At 64.1% G+C, this 21,087-nt stretch overlaps 2 protein-coding genes across 3 annotated transcripts; one reads left to right on the top strand and one right to left on the bottom strand.

Annotated features, from left to right (window-relative positions):
* Positions 1 to 1,392: 1,392 nt before the first annotated feature.
* Positions 1,393 to 9,519, bottom strand: TFAP4 (transcription factor AP-4). Of its 2 annotated transcripts, XM_034065806.1 has the most exons (7): positions 9,333 to 9,514; positions 5,296 to 5,461; positions 4,698 to 4,796; positions 3,992 to 4,162; positions 3,592 to 3,729; positions 1,870 to 2,028; positions 1,393 to 1,752 (listed from the first exon to the last, which is right to left on the bottom strand). In XM_034065806.1, exons 1-7 carry the CDS (start codon positions 9,419 to 9,421, stop codon positions 1,558 to 1,560), a joined length of 1,017 nt encoding a protein of 338 aa, XP_033921697.1. In that variant the 5' UTR covers positions 9,422 to 9,514; the 3' UTR covers positions 1,393 to 1,557. The 2 variants fall into 2 exon arrangements, with proteins under 2 accessions (XP_033921697.1, XP_033921695.1); XM_034065804.1 differs by having other exon boundaries at positions 1,393 to 2,028; positions 9,333 to 9,519.
* A 3,356-nt stretch (positions 9,520 to 12,875) lies between these two features.
* Positions 12,876 to 21,002, top strand: GLIS2 (GLIS family zinc finger 2). The gene is made up of 6 exons (XM_034065298.1): positions 12,876 to 12,978; positions 17,018 to 17,387; positions 17,629 to 17,805; positions 18,206 to 18,339; positions 18,554 to 18,672; positions 18,778 to 21,002. The coding sequence occupies exons 2-6, from the start codon at positions 17,034 to 17,036 to the stop codon at positions 19,563 to 19,565; spliced, it is 1,572 nt and encodes a 523-aa protein (XP_033921189.1). The 5' UTR covers positions 12,876 to 12,978; positions 17,018 to 17,033; the 3' UTR covers positions 19,566 to 21,002.
* The last annotated feature ends 85 nt before the right edge of the window (positions 21,003 to 21,087 follow it).

Here is a 21,087-nt window from a genome sequence, read left to right as displayed (position 1 = left end):
GAAAGCCATGCGGAGATGAGTGTCACCCCAGCTGTGGAGATACCCCCCATCCTGGAACACCACAGGTGCCATCCGCAGGGCAGAGGATACAAAGCCTCACCCCAGCCTTATGGCCTTGCTAAAACCAGCCCAGATCCCCAGATCCTCAGACCCCAGACCTCATCTCAGCAGCAAGCTGAGCCCCAGTGTGCTCACAACATGTGTGGGCAGCACTGGCAGGGCTGAGCTTTAAATATAGCCCAGGCTCTCAGCAGGAAACCTTGCCGGGGCCAGCATCCTCCTGCCCGCTCCCTGCCTGCTATTCCCACTGCAGGCAGTGCTCCCTGTCCTCCCCACGAGCCCCAGGGCCCCCAGGAGGGACCAGGGTCCCACAAGGCCTGGAGCTGACGACGTCCCCATCGCCCCCACAAATGTTAACGTCAGGACCGAGCTTCTAAAAAACCAAGTACAAACTTTATTTTGTTTCTTTACAAAGGCACGAGCCTCTTTTTTTTTTCCACTTTCTTAACAAAATAGAATAGCTTCTCAATCAACACAAAGACCTGAAAATCGTAAAAAAAATACAAAATAAAACAAAAAAAAGGAAAGGAACCAAGAAACAGCTGCGGCGGGGGGGAACCTACCAAATACCACCCAGGCTCTACACACGACTGGCCTAAAACCCTACAGCCGGGCGGGGGCAGTGGTGAGGGGACACACAGAACGGGGACCCCCTCACCCACCACAACAGACCCAAGCGACACAACACGGAATAGAAAAGCTCTTCGGAGCTGACAGACCCCGCAAACCGGATTAAGTGCTTAAAGGAGAGATGGGCGCAAGGTGGGGGGATAGAGACAGGGATGGGGGTGTGGAATCAGCCCCCAAACCACCATCCCTGTGCCAAAGAGGTGGGCACTGGAAACACTGAGGGGTGACATGTGCTGTCCCTCCTGCCTGTGCTCTGACGGCATGATCCCAGGATTTATTTTGGTCTCCCAAGGGGTTTTCCCTGCCCCACACAGAGTTTGGGAGCCATGGTGGGGCTGGTTGTACCCCACAACCAGGGATCCCTGTCCCACCTTTGCTGCCGTGTCACTTGGCATCTCCCTGCTGCTTAAAAACGAACATTTAATTAAAAAAGAAAAAAAGAAAACAAACCACAAAAGAGAAGGAAAAACCAAATTAAGATCCCAACCAAAGGCCCCATCCCAAGGGAAAACCATCGGGAACACAGGACGACTTGGCAGGATTCCCCATTGGTCGGCAGGGAGGGGTTTGATAACATGGGGTGGGGAGCTGTGACTCCCCATCCCTAATGTCCCCTCACCACCATCCAACTGCGCCTTGAGTCCCCCGTGTCCCCTGTGGCCACCCTTGAGTGCCCACCCCCCCCCCGAGCCTCTCCCCCCGGGAGCTGCAGGGTGACCTTTGCCTGCCTCTAGCGCTCAGCTTTACAGTATTGGGAAAAGGTCATAAAAGAGACCCAAATCGCGTTGTATTTTGTAAAAATCTCAGCATATTCTCTGACATTCCCCCCCCGCCCCGGTCCCCAACCCGGCTGCCAGCCGGGGGGTGTCAGGGCAGCTCCCCGTCCCCCGAGGGCTCTTCTTTGCTCTGGTCCATGGAGTCACTGTCGTTGCCCTCGGTGTCGGAGGCAGTGTCGGAGGCAGAGGGCTCGTGGCAGGTGCGTGCCGGCGTCACGATGACAGCACGTCTCTGCTCCTCTTCCTGCAGTTGCTTCTCCTGCGTCCCCTCGATGTGCTGGATCGCCTGCCGAGGGCAACCGCCGCCCATGAGGACATCATGTACCCTCTTCTGATGCACCCAGCAGGGTGAGGGACACCCCCAAAGCACCCCTGCCACCATCCTCCCCGGTGCCCCCCTTACCTGAACGATGGTGTCAAGGTTTTGCCGAGACGTGGAAACTGTGTTGATGACTGAGGACGGGCCCATGGTGACCACGGTGACGTGATGGGAGGGAGGCGGCGCTGGAACGATCACAGTGGGGTGGTGAGTGGGCGCTGGGGGAGCATGTGATGGCAGGAGCTGGGGAGAGAAGCAAAAAACCCCCTAAGTCAGCACAGACCAGGGCATGGTGGCAATGGGGAAAGCATCACACTTGTTTGTGGAGACCAAACTCCTTTAAGAGCCCACAAAAACTGAAGTACCAACTCAGTTGCTCCAGTTCACCCATCCCAGACAAATGCGAGAGGATGCCAGCTCAAAGTTGCATCACCTTAGCTTTGGCAGAGCAGAATGTAAAAACTCCCTGTATCCCAAAGGGGGAAAGATTTGGACTTTTAAGCCAAGGAGAGGCAAGTGCCAGCCCTCCCATCGTCCTGACCTGCACAGCTGGGAACCCGCCGCACCCTCCGAGCTCCTCATTAGAAGAGCAGATGGGAAGATCCGCCCTAGTAAGAGGCTAAGGAGAGTTCACCTAAAAATAGGCTGAACTTCCCTGGGAGGCAGCCGGCAGGGATCCTGCAGGGACGCAGCTCCACAGAAGCCAAGGGAAGGAGGAAGCCGTTTTTTCCCCCTCCCTTTGAAGCTCCTCAGACCTGCATCCCCCCGGCTGAGCTCCAGGGTGGTAGCAAGCAAGGACGGGGCCAGCAGTGAGCAAGGATGGGTGCCAGCACTGCGCTCACCTTCTCACTGCACCAGGCTGGCCAAAGGCTCCCCCCACCGTCAGCAAATCCAACTGTGCCAAGGCAAAAAGCAGAAGGCTCCATCCCTGCTGTCCTGCCACATCTGCCCAGCACCACTGCCTGTCAGCTTGACTGCTCCCCCTTCCTAACCTGCTGGGTGGCAGGGAGCAGTTTGGGGTCCCCAGAACTCAGCAGGAGTCACCCAGCAAGAGATGATCCCCCAGAGATGGGGCTGGCCTCCACACCACTGAAAACCACCTGCCCCAGCAGAGGGACCATGACCTGCATCAACCACTGCCAGCATCACCCCCAGATGGGATGCATGTCACTTTATCACCTGAGGGTGAGGAAATGTGCCTGCTGGGAGCTGGAGCAGGACCACACCTCACTGAAGTGGAAGCTGCTCTCCACTCGTGCCTGGTGGGGAGAGCCTAGCAGGGAGGGATATGCTGCTGGAGGGGCAAACAAGGGGTGGCCACATCCAGCACCTCCCAGCACAGCTTTGGAAAGCTGTGGGCTTGCTAACACCAAGCTGAATGAATCCCTGCCTATCAGAAAGCAACCTTTGCAAACAAAGCCATCCATGCTGGGGAATAGAGCTGCTCTAAGCTGCAGCACCATGGTCCAAGCCATGATCCCCCACACCAACATGGGGTACCCAGTAAGTGCAGCTCCCCCACCACCACCAGAAACATGGGGTACCCATAAGCATAGCTCCCCTGGATGCTGGAGTGGGCTGTGCAGTGACCTCTTCCCAATTCTCCAAGGGAGAAAGCTTTGCTGGGACCTCATTGTTCATCCCAGCCTTGCCCACAGAAGGTGCCAAGCACATCACCAAACTGCCCGACAGCCTGTATTTCATTTTCCATGCAGCCAGCTGCACCATTCAGGTGGTGGAAGGCTATCATGGTGTCCCCATGGGTGGGCTACAGCCAGGGTGGGCTAAGACAGCATCTACACTCACCTGGGTTCGGATCTGCTGCTCACGCTCTAGCTTCTCCTGGTGCAGCAACCTCACCTGCTCCTGCTGCTGCTGGAGCTGCACTTGCTGAGCGATCACCTTCAGCTTCTCAGGGTACATGTGGGCCTCCAGGGAGCGAACCTGCCATCCAAGAGAGCCCTGACATTGATGGGGAGCCCAGCCTGCTGCTGGCACAGTACCCCCTGATCCCCAGCAGCGGGCTGTCCCCCTCCATGCAGTGGCCATAGGAGAGCCGGGGAGCCCACAGCCAAGCACAACACAGAGGTGGCTAGAGCAGATGACCTGGTACACTCCAGCCGCAGCAGCATTTCCAAGGGGCTCTGGCAGGGCTAAAGGATGCTAAAGGATGGGTCCAGCTGGATCTGGCCCCGCATGGCCTCACCTGCTCCTCCAGCATCATGCGGACCGAGCGCTCCTTGTCCAGCTGCTGCCGGAGCTCGATCATCTCCCGCCGCAGATCCTCAGCCTTCTCGTCCTCCCAGATGTCTGGTGAGCCGATCCCCTCGTCCTTGTCCTCTGCCCGTCGTCGTTTCGGGGAGGAGCCACTGAACTCCTGCAGTAGGGGACGTGGTGTCAAAGGACAGGGATCAGCTCTGATGTTCTCCCTACCATCCAGACCATGTCTGGGTGGTGCCACCCTCTTGACCAACCCCCAGCACAGCTCTCTGCAGAAAAGGGTCTCCTTAGGGACGTGGGATCTACACCTGGGGACAGAGGGCTCCTGTGCCCTGAGAACACCTACCCTCCTGGTCCTCCCTCCCCAGCCTCATGCAAACCCACTTCTCAAAGGGTGACACCCAGGATAGTTCAACTGGGCTGCCCAGGAGCTGAAAATGCCACCAGGCCATACCAAGATACCCCAAATGGAAAATGGGACCCCAGCCCCTCTTTCCCTGCCAAGCAAAGGCCAGGTTGAACAGCACTCCCATGACCTGCCAGAAAGATGCAAAACATCTCCATTCCCTGGCTTATTAGGGCAAAGGGTCTTGCCCTGACACCAAAGAACAATGATGATGTCCCCTCCCTGGCCAACTGGGACTGTCCCATCCCTTCCCACCCCATCCCTGGGGCGCACAAACAGGCATTACCTGGATGAACCGCTTGAGCTGGGTGTTCTGCTGCAGTAGCCGAGTCTTCTCCTGCTCCAGGGAGAAGATGTACTCAGCCGTCTGCTGGAGGATGGCTGCCTGTGGGAGAGCCGGGAGGGGAACTCTGAGGCAGGAGAGACCACAGCATCTCCCCAAGCCCTGCTCCAGCCAAGCTCCCTCCCTGCCTGGGACAGAGCAGCACTGCTCCTTGCCTGGCCCTAGCATCTCCATCAAGGTTCTTCTTCACCCCTGGGTCTCCCCTGGGGTTTTCATCATGGTAAACCTCCAGTTCACTTGTCCCAGGAACACATACAATAGTCAAGCGCAAGCTCCTCACCCCACTTGCCTCCACAGCATGGCCACCTTGTTACCAAGGCACCTGTCACCCTGCTCCCAGGGTGCTGTCACATACACCCAGCCCACTCTGAGATACCAGGGTTGCAATGCACACCCGTTGCCATGAGGAAACCTCTACCCAAGAGACCTCCATCAGACAATTAACACAAGTAAATACCCCAATTACTCTTACAGCCCCAACCTGCCCAACAAGGAACTCTGAAAACCTTCACGTGCAGAACAGTGCCTGCATGCTGCTCACCTTGCTGAGCTTCTCCCCATCCGTGTGTGGGATGAGGGTTTTCAGAGACTGGAAGCCAGCATTGATGCTCTGCATCCGCCGTCTCTCGTTGCTGTTGGCGATTTCCCTGCGTATCCGCCGCTCCTGGTCCCGCTGGGTCTCCGGAGTCAACGGGATATTAGCCAAGCTACAAGAGAGGCACTGAGTTAGGGAGAAGGGGACTGCACCCCTGCTACCCAGTTGCCCCCACTTGTTCCCTTTTCACTTTGCAATGATGATGCCAACCACCAACGGGACTGCAAACATGGAGGGGATGATAACTGTAATGCTGGCCAGCACAAAAGCGGGTGGGTGAGTTTCTCCAGCCCCGTACCTGAAGCTCTGGGGGACGCACTGACTGAATAGCCCTGCTGCAGACCCCCCACCTCTGCTGGGCTCAGACTGGGGCTGCCCCATGCCAGCACCAGCAGCAAGGCTGGTCATGGTGGGAACCCCTGGGCAGGCGAGGGAGGCTGCAGGTCAGCCGGCTGTGTCCCCACGGGCCCGGCCAGCGTGTGTGGCCCCGGGAAGGCAGCTCCCTCCCTCCCGCCCTGCTGATGGCTTCCAGATGACAGCTCCCAGCAGAGAAGCCCCCGTCCCACCCCAAGCCACAGCTCCTGCCTGCTTCCTGCCACTGCCTCCTCGCCCCCCACGCCCTCGCCCCGCAGATGGGCTGGGAAATGCCTCCCAGAGCTGGCAACACACCAGCAGCAAGGGGGGACAGCGGCAGGGAGGCATATGGGTGGCCAAGGCCAACATCCATGGGTCAGGGTCATCAACCCCCCAAGCAAAGCCCACTGCTGCGGGGCTCTGGCTTCTTCACCCACACCACGTTTCCCCAGAGCCAGGGAGCATGGCAAGTGAACGTTGGCAAGGGTTTTGGATCATAGGGATGGTAAGCCTGCCAGATAGTGAGCAGCACCAGCAATTAATAAGTGCAGTGCAGGGCAATAGCTGGCCACGACATCAAACCAACGCGACCAGCAGCCCTGGCCACACCACCAGTCGTTTCACGTCCCCACTGCTGCCAGCAGCAGCTCTCCCCAGGGTGCATGCAAACACACAGCACCCACCAGGCAGGCCACTGGCACCAAGGATGCTGCAAGGCATCAAAGACTAAACACAACAGCCGGGCTGAGGTGCAAGGCAAGGTAAGACAGCTCCAGCCTCCTGCCCAGGTGCCCAGCAGCTCCAGGAGAGGGAGACAGGACCATCCTAACCAGCACCAGGCTGGAAAGCAAAGCCTGGCATCCTGCCCTCCCTATGGTCCCAGCAAGGCCATGGAAGAACCATGCAGATCTGGAAGCCCTAAGTGGCAAAGCCAAGCCCTGCTTGCCGCACTGCCGGGTGCCCAAGCAGTGCCCAGAGGGTCCCAGGCCACCCATCACCTGTTGTGACCAGAGAATGCACTCTAACTCCTCCAAGATATATTGCACAGGGAAAGATGCTCATCCCAGAGGGATGGGAAAGGATACCAGTTTAGCTTAAGGGGATGAGGAAAAGAGAACAGCGCAACCCAGAAGGATGGGGAAAGATCCAATCTCAGTCCATGGGGCCAGGAACATGTCTGTCCCCAGTCACTGAGGCAGCATCCCAGTGCAGGCTGGCACTGGGTACTGAGTGCTTGTTGCACTAGTTCTCTCCCATGCAGTTCCCAGTGGGTGTCCTAGGCATTGCAGAGCTCGAATGGGTGCCTGGGGTTCTGCGCTACTCACAGGGAGAAGCCATCCGACCACAGAGACCAAGAGCTGCCTGCAGTGGGATGGTGGCACAAGGCTCCCCTCCAGCGGTGGCCAGCACCCCTCCCTGCTCCTGCTGAAAACCAGCTCCAAACTTGTCCCCAAAACCCAGCAGGTCTCAGGGACAGAATCCTTTCATACAGGCAGGGTCTGCTCCCCATCTCCCTGCTGCAGCGGCTGGTGGGGGCAGAGAGGTGGCCAGAGTGCAGCTCTGGGATGTTGAAGTGCCAGCTACAGCCGTGCGAGGGGAATGGGATGGAGAGGCCCAGGACTGGGCAGCACGGAAGCGGTTTCTTAAATACCGGGGAAGGAGGAAGAGCCTGCTTCCTTGCCGGCAGACCTCCCGCAACCTGCCCCAGCTGCTCTTCCTGAGAAGAGACCCGAGAAGTGACAGTGAAGTATGGAAAGGGGGAAAAGCCCCATGGATTCGGAAGCTGGCTTGGCACCCAGCACTGCCAGGGATAGGGCAGGGCAAAGGCAGGGTGAGCAGATGGCACCCACTGGAGCCCTGGCACAGGGAAGAAACCCCAGGGTGTCCCCAGCCTAGATCTGGTGCTGCCAGTTTGGGTCAGGAGAGCAGAATTTGGTCCTTCCCACCCTTGTACTCCAGCAGCCCCTGGCACAGCACAGCAGGAATGTCACACTCACCCAGACCTCCACGGTAACAAACCCACGGAGCTGCTGGAGCTCATTGATGCACAGCAGGAATGTCACACCCGGACCTCCACAGTAACAAACCTACGGGAGCTGCTGGAGCTCATTGATGCCATGCTGCTTCTGCCCAGCAAAGACGCTGCGGCCAAAACTGGCCCCATTCTGCCCACAACCAGCCCTGCAGCTTGCACTGGTGTGCAGGGGAGACATGGCTGTGCAGGCAGCATATACCCAAGCTTGCAGGCAGGGTGTCACAAGCTCCCTGAGGTCACAGGCAGGGTTCCCCCAAGCTTGCAAGCAGAGTATCCCACGCTTGAAAGCAAAGTATCCACAAGCTTATAGGCAGGATGTCCCTAAACTCACAGGATTGGCATCCCCAAACTCACTAAGCTCACAGGCAGGCTGCCCGAGGCTGCGAGCTCACAGGCACGGTTTCTCCCAGCACCCTGAGCTTGCGGGCAGGGTATCCCCCATTGCCAGGAGCGCACAGGCAGGGCAGCCCAGAACTCAGGGTGGTGCAAAGGCAGTGAGGCTCCCCCAGAGCTCTGACCCACACCAGGGGCAGGTGTGGGGCCATGCAGCCCCCCAGCCTTGGGCACAATGCCCACATTTCCCTGCCCCATGCACTTGCCCTCCCACGGAGGCCACCGGCCCGCGCTGGGCCACAGCCACCCGTAGTGACCAACATGGGGGACGCTGGAGGAACCACACCACAGCTGCACACCCCGGGCGCCCTCGAGTGCAGGCACCCCCTGAGCACCACCGGGATGCAGCCCCTGGCTCCAGGTGAGTCCGTGGGGCAGCGGGGAGCTGGGGTAGGCCCGCCCCCGTGGGAGGGAGCATGTGGGCTCAGGCTGGCGGAGCCGGGCCCCAAGGGGCCGCGGCTGCCCCACACGTGTAGCGGGGCCTGGCTGCTGAGAGCTGCCCCACAGCGGCTCCACGTTCGCGGGCCGCCCCACACGCGGCCGGGCCCCACGGCGAGGCAGGCCCGGGGCGGGGATACCCTGAGCCGCTGCCCCGGTCCCGGCCCGCCGCGGACGGTCCCGCATGGCCCAGCGGGGCCTGCACCGCCCCCCACGCGTGGCGGGGCCCGCCCGCCGCCGCCTCCCCGCCAGGCCCCGCCGGCCCGGGGCGGCCCCGCGGCTCCAGGTACATGCCCGGCCGGGGTGCAAGGGTTCGGGGGCAGACCCGATTCGCCGGGGCTCCCCCAGATCGTCCGCGGGCTTTGTGCCGCCGCCTCCCCGCACTACATGTCCCGGCAGCCCCGGCCGCGACCCGCCTCCTCCGGGAGGGCTGCAGAGTCACGGCCAGGCCCGGCAGTAAACACACCCCCCCGCACACCGCGCAGGACCCCCCCGCACCCCTTTAACCCACCCCCCACCTCCAGAGCCCCGAACCCCACGGCGCAGCGGGGCCGAACGGGCCGCGCCTCTCTCCCCCCCCATCCCGCCACGCGTGGCCGCCCGGCCCCATGTGCGCGGCGGGACCACGTGCAGGCGGTGGGACTGCGGCGGCCGCGCCGTGCTGCCCCCCCCCCGCCCCCCGATCACCCCCAAACCCGCCCCCCACATGCGGTCCGGGGACACCGAGCCCCGCGCCGAGCCCCCCGCACCCCCCGTCCCCCACCTGCAGAGCCCGCCGATGACCTCCTTCTCGGATTTCCTGAAGTGCTGCAGCGACGGCACCTTCTGGGCCGGCACCATGAAGTACTCCATGCCGGAGCGGCTGGGGGGCGGCCGGGCCCGGCTCCGGCTCCGGCTCCGGCGGCCTCTGCCTGCGGCTCAAGGCGGGAAACAGCTGGTGCGAGCGCGGCGGCTCCCGCCCGCCGCCGCCGCCTCCCCCCGCCCGCCCGCCCCCGGCGGCGCCGCCTCCGCCTCCGCCAGCCACCGGCCCATGTAAACAAAGGACGGCGCGGGGAGCGCGGGGCGCGAGAGCGACCCCGGCACCACCTCACGGCGGGGATCGGCAACGGGGGTCCTGCCCCGGCCCGTCCCGCCCGGTCCGCCCGGCGCGTCCCCAGCCCGTACACCCCGTCCCGTCCTGCGCAGCTCCGTCCCACTCCGACCTGTCCCCATCCCATCCTACCCCATCCCATTCCGATCTGTCCCCATCCTTTCCCATCCCATCCTACCCCATCCCATTCCAATCTGTCCCCATCCCCTCCTATCCCATTCCATTCGATCCCATTGTGACCGGTCCTCATCCCCTCCTATCCCATTCCATTCCAGCCTCTCCCTGACCCATCCCATCCTATCCCATTCCAACCTGTCCCTGTCCCATCCTGTTCTATCTCCATCCTATCCTGACCTGTCCCCATCCCATCCTATCACATCCCATTCCAACCTGCCCCATCCTGACCCATCCCATCCTGACCTATCACCATCCAATCCTATCACTTCCAATTCCAACCTGTCCCTACCTGACCCATCCTATCCTGACCTGTTCCCATCCCATCCTATCCCATCCAATCCAACCCATCCCCATCCCATCCAACCTGTCCCTGTCTCATCCTGATGCATCCCCACTTCATCTTATCCCATCTGGCCCCATCCCCATCCACTTTTACCATATCTCATCCCATCCTATCTTGATCTCTTGTCCCCATTACATCCTATCTCATCCCATCTTACCTTGCTCTATCCCTGTCCTATCCCATCTCATTCTAACCTGATCCCATCCCATCCTGACCTATCTCCATCCCACCCTGTCCATCCAGACCCATTGCATCTCATCCCATATGGCCCTGTTCTCATCGGATCCTATCCTACCCTATCCCATCCTGACCTCTTGTCCCCATTGCATCCTGTCCTCATCCCATCCTACCTTAACCCATCCCACCCAACCCACCCCCCCCCCACCCTATCCTATTCTACCCTATCCCATCCCATTCTATCCTGATCTCTTGTCACCATTACATCCTGGCTTCATCCCATCCCAACCTGACCTGTCTTGGCCCTCTCCTCTCATCCCCTCTCCCTCTCCTCTCCATCTATTCTGACCTGTCTTGTTCCAATCCCATCCTAGCTCACCTTCTTTTCAACCTGCCACATCTCATCCTTCCCCATCCTATCCTATCCTGTGCCATCCTATCCCAACCTATCTGGTCCCCATCTCCTCCCATCCTGTCTTCATGCCATCCAGTTCCACCCTGTCCAACCTCATCTGATCCTGTTCCATCCCATCCTGTCCTCATCCAATTGTGCCCTATTCCATCCTATCCTGCCATAGTCCCGTTACAGCCTACCCTATCCTAACCTATTCCCATCCCATCCCTGTCCCATCCTGTTCTACCCTATCTGATCACATCTGCATCCCATCCTTGTTGCCAGCAGGACTCTGCAGCTCCCGCTCTCCCTGCGACCCTGGGGCACTGCACCCCTTCACTGCCCCACACCTCTGTCCCACACTGTGCCATAGAGCCTGTCCCTGCCCTATGGGGTGATTAGGGGGACAGGGGCTGCCGGGGAGGGGAGGGCAAGAGGCTTTGGGGGCTGGCAGGAGCCATGGGGCTGCTACAGGGCTCAGTAATTTGTTGGTGACAGGGGTCACATGGCTGGTGGGGGGCTCCAGGGCTGGCAGGAGCCATACAGGACACCCGGGGCTCTGTGGGGTTCCCCCAAAGTCGTCCCCCCCCACCCCCCGCACTGCCTGCGTGGGGCCAAGGCCACCGCAGTGGAGACACGAGCAAGGGGGGCCTGCGCATGGCGTGTCCCCGAGGCGGCCAGGATCTCCCCCCCTATTTCCCCCGCGCAGCCCCGCTCGGAGCTGGCAGGACAGGTTCTGCCTGGCCCCGGCCCATCCTTCCACAGGGGCCTCTCTGCCGGGGGCTGAGGCATCGCCCCACGGTGCGGGGACACCCGCGACCCCCCAGGGCTGGCGGGGCCTGTGCCGGCAGCCAGCGCTTGGGCATCGCCCGCCTGTTCCGGAGAGAGGGAGAAGGGACCCCGCACCCCCCGCCGTGCTCCCCCATCACTTCCCGGAGCCCCCCACACCTGCGGGGGGGGGGATGCCCAGACGCGCTGCCGGCCTCCTGCTTGTGTGTGGCAGGGACCGGGGTGTCCCCGGGAGTGGCCCCATCGGGGAGCACTTTGCGACCGGGACTGGAGGTGATCGTGGTGTCCGGTGATCGGGCTGGGAACACCGAGTTACCGCAGGTCCCCGTCCCCACCGGGGTCACCACCGCCGTGGGATGACATCGAAGCGCCCCCCTTATATACCCCCAAGACGCAGCTCAGCCTATTTCCATCGTTTGGGAGGTCAGAGAAATCGGGGTTCCCCCCTCCCCTTTTTTGGGAAAAACCTCAAAAAAAATAATGTTTTGCAGACACACCAGCACCCCCCAAAAAACACTTTGGGGGGTGATTTCCCCCCTCCTCCGTGTGCCCCCCTGTTGCTGCTCCCCGCAGGACCCCCGGGGCGGGACGCACAGCGGCCACCCGCGTGTGCAGCGCGGGCAAGGCCCCCCCGAGGCCCCGGGAGGGAGTTTCCCCCCCGGCCCCCCCGGTGCGGGCTGCAGCATCCGGGCCGGCCCCGCCACATCCTGCCGCCGGAAGGAGCCGCGGCCCCGGCGCCCCGGGACAACCCCCCCTGGGGTGACGTCATGCGGAGGCCCCCGCCAGGCGTGACGCCAGCCGCTCTCCGTGACGTCACGCAGCAGGCGGGCGGCACTGCTCCTGCAGGGAGGGGGATCCCCCCACACCCCCGTTGTGACCCCCCCCATGAGCGGCCCCTGTGCGGGGCGGGGGAGGCTCTGGTGGGCGCCACCTCCCTCTGTCCGCATCGCCGCTGGGGGTCCCACCCTGCCCCCGCCGCGCCACGTCCCCGGGGGGGGGACGGACAAGGACACGGAGGGGGGGCCCGGCTCTGCCGCAGCGCCGCGGTGACCTTGCGCTGGGGGTGTCCCCGCTTGTCCCTGGCTGTGTCCCCCCCCACGGGGCGGGGCTCCCCCCCGCCGTGCCCCCCTGTGCCCCCCGCGGCGGGGAGGGGCCGGCCCCGGCCCCCGCCCAGCTCCCGCCCGCAGCCGGGGCCGGGCCGGTCGGTGCGGGGCGGCCATAAATCACGGCGGGCAGAGCCCCCGCCCCGCCGCCGCCCTCCGCCGCCGCCGCCCGGGGGACCGGGGAGGGGGGGGCAGAGCCCCGCCGCCGCCCCCGCCCCCAGCCCCTGCAGATGTGGCGGAGCGGCCCGGCGGCCCGGCAGCGGGGGGGCCCGCTTCGCCAAGCCCCGCTCCCAGCCCCGCTCCTCGCCCGCCGCCGGCGCTGAGTCCCCGCCGCAGGTACGATCGCGCACCGGGGACCGGCGCTTTGTCGCGCCGCCGTGCCCGCGGGAGGTGTCGGGGGGAAGAGAAGGAGGAGGATGCTGCTGCTGCCGCCCCGTCGGGAGCTCCGGGACCTACCCTGGAGGGCGGGGGGGGGGGTCCCTGGCTCGGCACCTGCATCCCCGTCGCCGTGGGGAACAGAGGGTGGGACACACGGGACGTGGTCCCGCTGCAGCCCCGGGACATGGGGGGTGAGGGGGGAAGCGGTGGGACCGCGGGGCCACCCCAGAGGACACGGGTGGGTGGCGTGGGGTGAGCAGAGAGGGGGGCCAGGGGTTGGCCGTCACCCGCTGTTCCCCCGCTCCCGAGCGGGTGTCCTGACCTTGGCTGTGGGGCGGGGGCTGTGGCGAGACGCGCTGGGTGGCTCCGCCAGTCGTGGACATTCCGGGGGCCCCCCCGGGTGTCCCTGCGTGCGATGGGGTGGCTTGGGGGGGGCCTCAGGGCAGCTCCATCCCGGCCGCGGGTGCCACCGGTCATCGTCTGACCCATCGCGGGGAGGGGGAGGGCCAGAACCGCGGCATCGAGGGGCCGATGTGTGGTGGCTGAGCTCAGGCTGTGCTGGCACCGACGGGTTTGGGGGCCCAGATGAGGAGACCCCTCTGCTAAGTGCCAGCAAAGGGGGCCAAAAGCTGCCACAAATTGTCCCCGATGTCCCCACCTCCTGCTGCAAGGGCTTGTCCCCTGCCCAGCATGGAGAAACCCCTCTGCAAGAGGCCACCTCCCTTTCCCTGTGCCTTTGTGTCACCCTGCTCGCTTGCTGTCACCACATCCCCTGACCTGGGTCCCCACATACCGCAGCCTGGGCCCCTACCCCGGAGTTGGATCTGCCGGTGAACAGGGACCAACCCCGCTCCCATCCCGGCGTGCTCTGCTGTGTCTCCTGGCAGAGGTGGCAGGGTGCATGCCATAGGTGGCATCACCACTGCAGGGCTGCTCCTCGGAGACGGGGCTTGCCTCAACCCCCCCGCCGGGATCCCCACGGGTCCCCCATGCCACGCACCTGGGAAGGGGAGACTGTGTCACTGGCTACACTTGGGGACTGGAGCCATGGCCACTCCTGGGGACATAGTTGGAAGCTGCCATCAGCCCTTGTGGCGTGGGGTGGTGGTGGGTGCTGAGGGCATGGTGACAAGCTGGAGCCACTAGAAGTATGTGGCACCCTAGCCCTGACACACACTGGATTTCAGTGAAGAGTGGCTGTGCCAGTGCTGTCCACAGTGGGACATGAAGGGATGGCAGGTCCCACGGTGGCCTGTGCTCTGCCAGCAGTCGTGGGGACAATGACCTGGGCAGCAGTGCTGGCGGAAGGGCCAGGCCCTGCCAATGCACCCATGCCACCCGGCACAGGGGGCTTCAGAAGCTGCCTGACTGCAGATGCCAGCCTGCCTGTGCCAGCCCTGCCAGAGCCGGCAGCGCTGTGCCAGGGGGGCTGAGCTCTGCCTGCTCTCAGCGCTGGCACCGCACCCTCTCGCCAAGCGCGGGGATCACGGTCCCTCTCGGGGCGTCGAGGGCCCGGCTTTGGCATCCCTCACCGTTGGCATCCCTTGCTTCTGGCATCCCTCTCTGCTGCCGCCGCCGGGAAGTCTCTGCCCCGCGGCCCCCCTGCACCGCGCTGGTCCTGGCGGGTTTTGTTCGCAGCTGGGGCTGGAGGGGAGAGCACCCCGGCCATGCTAGCGGTGGGGTGTCCCGGAGGGCTGGCACCCCATCGGCTGCACCAGGGTCACCCCAGTTCCGCGGCCGTGCCGGCTGGACGGGCAGTGTGTGGGGACGTGGGAGAGACCAGCCCGGCGAGTCGGGAGAAGGGGGTACCCCTTCGCCCGAGATCCATCCCAGCTGCCCCCACCCAGACTGGGAAGCCCCTGGGCCCCGCGCCGCGCTGGACTGGTTTGAACTGGCGCGGCGGGGGGGCTCGCTGGGCGGCCGGAGGGGAAGCTGGGCCGGGGCTGGGCTGGCAGCGCCTGGCGCGGACAGAAGAGGATGGGGGGGAGCGCAGGGGCCTCTCGCGGGGGCCGCAGGTGCTGGGGCGGCCGAGGCCAGGCCACCTCGGGGCTGTCCCCGGCCCCGTCCCAGTCCCGATCCCCGCGGGGCCCCCGCGGTGTCGCAGCCCCAAGCGGGGCCGGTTCCCAGGAGCAGCGGCCGCGGGGCCGCGTGGTTTGGCAGCGCCTGCTCGGGCCGCGCTGGAGCCGTGGCGTCAGCGCCTGGAGGCCCCTTTCCCACCGCCCCGCCCGGGACCGCCCGAGGGCCCCCACCCGGCACCGCCCGCTCCGGGGCCCCCCAAACGCCTCACTCCGGGGACGTGAGGACGCCGCCACCATGGTGGGAGCAGCCTCTACGCTTTGGCCGGCCCCCCCTGCGGGACCCCCATCTCTGGAGGCTGCTGGGGGCCTACCCTGCTTCCTTGGCGGGGGGTCCCACTGCGACATCCCAGCTGTGGGTCCGTGTATCAGTCCTTGAGCTGTGCCAGCACGCTGTGGGGCACATCGGGGGAGGGTGACTGGAGCCTGAGAACCATGGGGGGCTTGGGGCAGGGACCTCCTGTGAGACGCAGGGTGAGAACCCATGAAAGGCAGGGAGCCTGCTGTGGGCCAGGCACCGTACCTTTGGGGCCGCATGAAGGTGGCTCTGCCAGAAGGGATGGGACTGTGCTATGGGGCAAGCCCCACCGCTATGGGAGGAGGTGGAGGCTCAGGCTGGGAACCCCCACTGGAGAGGAGGGACCTGCTATGGAGCAGGCCCCATGGCCATGGGGATCTCAGGGAGACATCCCCTTGCATGCAGAGCAGGGGAACTTGTGATAGGGACCCCCATGGGGCCAGCCCCATGGCCAAGACGGGGGCAGTGCTGCTTGGGGGGGGTGGGTGGAGGCAGGGGGTCCCCCACTCCTCCGGCCGGGCCTCATGTCCCCCGCGGCTCCTTCGCATTCCTCAGCGTCTGAGCCGGGATGGACCCTCGCCAGCGCAGGGGGCCCCGCCGGCGGGGCAGGGCGGGGGACAGGCCCCCCGGGGCGGGGGCAGATGGGGGGCCCCTGCTGCCACGTGTGCTGGGTGCGTGGTGCCACCCAACACGGCCCCTCGGCCGCCCTCCCCCTGCCCTGGACGATGTTGGTCGGGGGAGAGGATGGACATGGGCACACAGCCGGGACCGGGTTGTCACTGCCGCGGGCCGGGCTCGGGCGCTCACTTCTGCTCCAAGCTGCCCGTTCTCAGCTGCCTGCAGATGTGTAGCAGCAGAGCCATGGGGGTAGCAGTTCTGGGGGGAGAGGGGCAAGGAGCTGTGGTATGATGACACAGGGTGTTCTACAGTGCAGACTGTCACCCTGGGGACAGTAGTATGGGAGGTCTCTGGTTCCCCACCACATCCTGGGCATTGTGCTGGCAGGCAGCAGACGTGCAGTGCTGTGCTGTGCCACGCCGTGCCCTGCCGTGCAGTGCCGTGCCACACTTAGCTGTGTGCAGGCAGCCCCAGCCTGGCCCCGACAGGCAGCGGCGCTGGCCGGCGGGGAAGGGGCCCCGGTGGGGAGGAAGCTCTGCTGCCTCCGGGGCTGGGGCCAGCGGGCTTGGCCGCCGGGGTCACCACCGGGCTGGTGGCTGTGACCGCCCTGCTCTGCCACTGGGAAAGGCCTCACTGCCCGTGGGGACAGGCAGACTGACGGGTGAATGAGGGAGCAGAACAGGGCCACCGCAGCTCCAGGGCTGCAGGGTTTGGTAGCTGGCCAAGGGGCTGCATTGGCCCCGGTGGTTGGCAACAAGGAGAGGACAGGCTGGGGACACTGAGGGGCCGGTGGGGGGGCCATGGCTCTGCCCTGCCCTTTGCCCGCTGCAGGGGGCCCAAGGAAGGGGGGCCGGCACAGTCCCATGCCAGCACCATGGCCACCAGCGCCTGCTCAGCCTCCAGCCAGGAGCAGCAGCAGGCATCACCGTGGGGTCAGGGTGGGATGATGTTACAGGTGGCCCCGGTGCCCCCCATCGCCGCAGTGACCTCTGCGTGTCCCCCACAGCGCCTACCCCAGCACCATGCATTCACTGGAGGAGCCACTGGACCTCAAACTGAGCATCTCCAAGCTGCGAGCCGCCCGGGAGAAGCGGGGTGCCCCTGCCACCCGGCCCCGCGCTCCCCAGCGCCCGCACACCCCGCCGGCCGGGGATGGCCGGGGAGGCAGCCGGGGGGGGCACCGGGCCGGGCCATCCCCCAGCAGCCTCCTGGCACACTCAAGGCTGGTGGAGCAGCGGGACGGGCGCTTCACCACTGTGCCGGTGGTGGACCTCAGCCTCTCGCCACGCTCCGGTGCGGAGTCTCCATCTGGCAGCACCTCGCTCTCCCCCGAGCGCCAGGGCAGCGGGGACCTGCCCGGGCCCCTCACCCCCCACGTAAGTACATCTGTGTGTCCCCCCGGGTGATCCCAGCGATGGGCATTGTGCCTGATCTCAGCAGCACGCCCAGGGCTGCTGTGACACAGGCCCTCACTGTGTACACTCAGCTGGGGTCAGTGCTCCCCCCGACCCCGGTGTCATCCCCAGGGTGGCTCCCGGAGGTGTCTGTAGGGTGTTCTGGGGTCTCTGGGGGTCTCTGTCCATCCCCCAACACCCCCCTCCCCGGGCTCTGCTCCAGGATTTCCAGTCTCTGCGCTACATTGACGGCCTCCCCAGCTCCTTCCAGTTCTTCCTGCCGCTGGGGGCAGGGGGGGCCCTGCACCTTCCTCCCGCCGCCTTCCTGCCCCCCAGCAAGGAGAAGCGCCTCCCCCCCGAGGTGCCCCTGCACAAGCAGCTTGTCTGCCGCTGGTCCAAGGTCAGCAGGGAGGTCTGGGGGGTGAGGAGGGGTTATGTGGCTGAGGGGGGCTGTACAGAAGTTTTGTGGTTCTGGGGGTGGTCATGGGGGGCTGGGAGACTGTGCAGGGGCATTGGAGGAGGAAGAAGCTGTCTGGGAGTTGGGGGCAACACCTGGGTATTTTGGGGTACATGGGGCTGGAAGGCCATGGCAGAGCTCTGTGGGTTTTGATGGGGCAATGTGGGACTTAGGGGGGGCATGCAAGGACAGTTTAGGGGTGATGGGGAGCTGGGGACTGCAGAGATGCTGGGGAATGTGATGTGGGGCCAGGGGATTCATGCAAAGGGACATTTCCATCTGCTGGTGTCCCTGCTGGTGCCCACCCTGCTGGGCCCCCTCACCCGCCACCTCCTGCCCACAGTGCAACCAGTTCTTTGACCTCCTGCAAGACCTGGTGGACCATGTCAACGACTTCCATGTCAAACCTGAGAAGGATGCAGGGTACTGCTGCCACTGGGAGGGCTGTGCCCGCCATGGCCGGGGCTTCAACGCCAGGTGGGAAGGGGGAGCTCTGGGAGGGCTCTGGGATCCCTGGGGGCTGCTCTGGGTCACCAGAGGGAAAAAGGAGCCCAACACTGGGTGCTGTGCAGGGGGAGATCTCCAGCCACCACCCCTCCAGCATGGGCTGCAGTGTCCTGGAGGGCTGAATGATGGTGCTGACCAGGATGCCCCCATCCCCTCTCCCCTGATGTCTCCCTGACCTTGGCAGGTACAAGATGCTGATCCACATCCGGACACACACCAATGAGAAGCCTCATCGCTGCCCCACCTGCAACAAGAGCTTCTCCCGCCTGGAGAACCTGAAAATCCACAACCGCTCGCACACAGGTCAGGGCAGGCCACCCTGGGGGAGCAGGGAGGGGGGGTCACCCATAGGGGACCTGGCAGGGCTGGCCCTGCTCCCTACAGACACAGTGCTGTGCTGTTCTGCAGGCGAGAAGCCCTACATCTGCCCCTATGAAGGCTGCAACAAGCGTTACTCCAACTCGAGCGACCGCTTCAAGCACACCCGCACCCACTACGTGGAGAAGCCCTACTCCTGCAAGATGCCGGGCTGCCACAAGCGCTACACTGACCCCAGTTCCCTCCGCAAGCACATCAAAGCCCACGGTCATTTTGTCTCTCCAGAGCACCCGGAGATGCTCAAGGTCCACCCACCTCCCAAAACACCTCTGGGCTCAGCAGAGGTGCCTTACGTTAACGGGGCACAGCTCGTGATCCCCAACCCCGCCACCCTCTTCGCTCCCCCGGGGCTCCCGGCGTTGCCCATCCCTTTGGCTCCAGCCCCACTCGACCTCAGCGCCCTGGGCTGTGGGGCTGCTGGTGCGCTGCCCGCTCTGCCTGGCCCCGTCCTGCCCCTCAGTGGCGGCCCCTTGAACTTGGCCAAGAGCCCACTGCTGCCCTCGCCCTTCGCAGCAGGGCTGGGGCTACCTGTCATGTCGCTGCTGGCCGGCGCGGCCAAGGCTGAGGGGGAGAAGGGCAGTGGGGCTGAGGGGCGGCCACCCAAGGTGAGCAAGGGGGCAGAGAGCCGTAAGGAGAGGTGCGAAAGGACGGAGCCCGGCCGGCCGCGGGTGCCTCCTGAGAGCCTGGCTCTGCTGCCTGGGGCTGTTCTTGACCTCTCAGCTGGCGTGGGCTCTGGGGGGAGCCCCGAGGCACTGCCTCCAGGCTGGGTGCTCATCCCCCCTGGCTCCCTGTTGCTCAAACCTGCTGCCGTGAATTGAGGGGCCTGACGATGCCCGGGGCCAGCTGACTGCCCCGTGGGCAGACCTTGCTCCCTGGGGATTGGGGGCATTGCCCCCTCCTCCCCATCCCTGCAGTCCCCAAGGGCCTTGTTCATGCTTTTAACCACCACGAAAGAAGAACGGACTCTTCTGAGAAAAGCAATAATCCCTCAGTATCCACAGCCAGCTGCAACCCCACACCCCAGGGGCAGCCATGGGGCAGGCGGGGGTTTGGGGGTCCCCCTGTACCCCCTGGCCTGGGCAGCTGGACACGCCGCTATTTATTTCTTGACCAGCCCCTGCTCTGGCAGGGTCCTGCTCGGGCTCATCTGCTGCCGCTGACTCTGCGTTTCCCTGCCCAAGGCCTTGGCACCACTGGTGTTGTGGAGGCTGCTCCAGCCTCTCACCACATGGACAGTGGGGTGACAGCTTGGGAACAACTGCTCCCACAGCCCCAGGCTGTGCCCAGCTCTGTCCACCCTGCCTGGCCGGTGTGGCTGCAGACAGTGCCATGGCCATGGCACCCCAATGCTGGGCCCAGCTGGCTGGGCACCTGCCGGCCTGGTATCTGCCCTCATCCCCCCTGCTCCACGGCCACCCTCATCCCTGCCACCTCCCCGGCCCTCCCTGTGACAAGGCACATGGCTGCATGTGCCGCTCACCACGCTGGCTCTGCACCGGGGCAGAGCCACCCTGTTTAGCTACATTCATACCTAACCATGTACCGCATGCAGGCAGCAGGCAGCGCAGGCACAGCTCCAGGCATCAGCAGAGCTGCTGTCAAAGGCACACTGGCAGTGGCTGGTGGGGGTGCCTGCTCTTTGGGATGAGATGTTCCCATATGAGCCTCCCCAGGTTATAGGGCAGTGTTGGGGCAGGCAGGATGCTGCTGTGGGGCCAGGAGTGGGCAGCGTGTCCTGCCTCTGTGCAGCCAGAGCTTGGAGTCACCCCTGGCACATGCAGAGGGGTCCCATGTACCACTTGCTGCTGGGCAGGACCCTGCTTATGGCCTCCCGTGAACCAGGGCAGGGGTCTCCTTCATCCTGCTCCCTCCATGCTGGAAGGAGCCCCCAGCCATGTGTGCCCTGCAGGGAGCCGGTCTCCCTGCCCTCACCCTCCTTGGGCCGGGCGCTGCCACAGCCCCAGCATGGCCACAGGCCACCGACCAGGCCGCCCCGGCCAGTGTACCGTGTACGTCTCCTTGCTCCTTCATCAGTCTGTTGTTGCACATTCCATGACATCAGTATTTTAACGTTTTCAAAGTGCCTTTCTATCGTAGTTTCTGGGTTGTTTTTATTTTTCTCCTGTTGGGCTCCATTGCTGTTAGCATAGTGTTTAAGGACTGCAGAAGTAAGAGATAAGCTAACAACTATAACACTATATTCGTCCAGGGGAGAGGAAGTTTATTAAGAAAACAATAAAGTGAAGTTGAAGTAAGTTCCTGTTTCAGTCAATGACCACAGTGATGGTAGCAAGGAGACCACAGTGGGGATGGAGAGGGACAGGAGCCATCTCAGGGCAC

Source organism: Melopsittacus undulatus, chromosome 8, assembly GCF_012275295.1.
Source record: "Melopsittacus undulatus isolate bMelUnd1 chromosome 8, bMelUnd1.mat.Z, whole genome shotgun sequence".
Classification (NCBI taxonomy): domain Eukaryota; kingdom Metazoa; phylum Chordata; class Aves; order Psittaciformes; family Psittaculidae; genus Melopsittacus; species Melopsittacus undulatus.
This window is presented reverse-complemented; position numbering and strand designations above follow the sequence as displayed.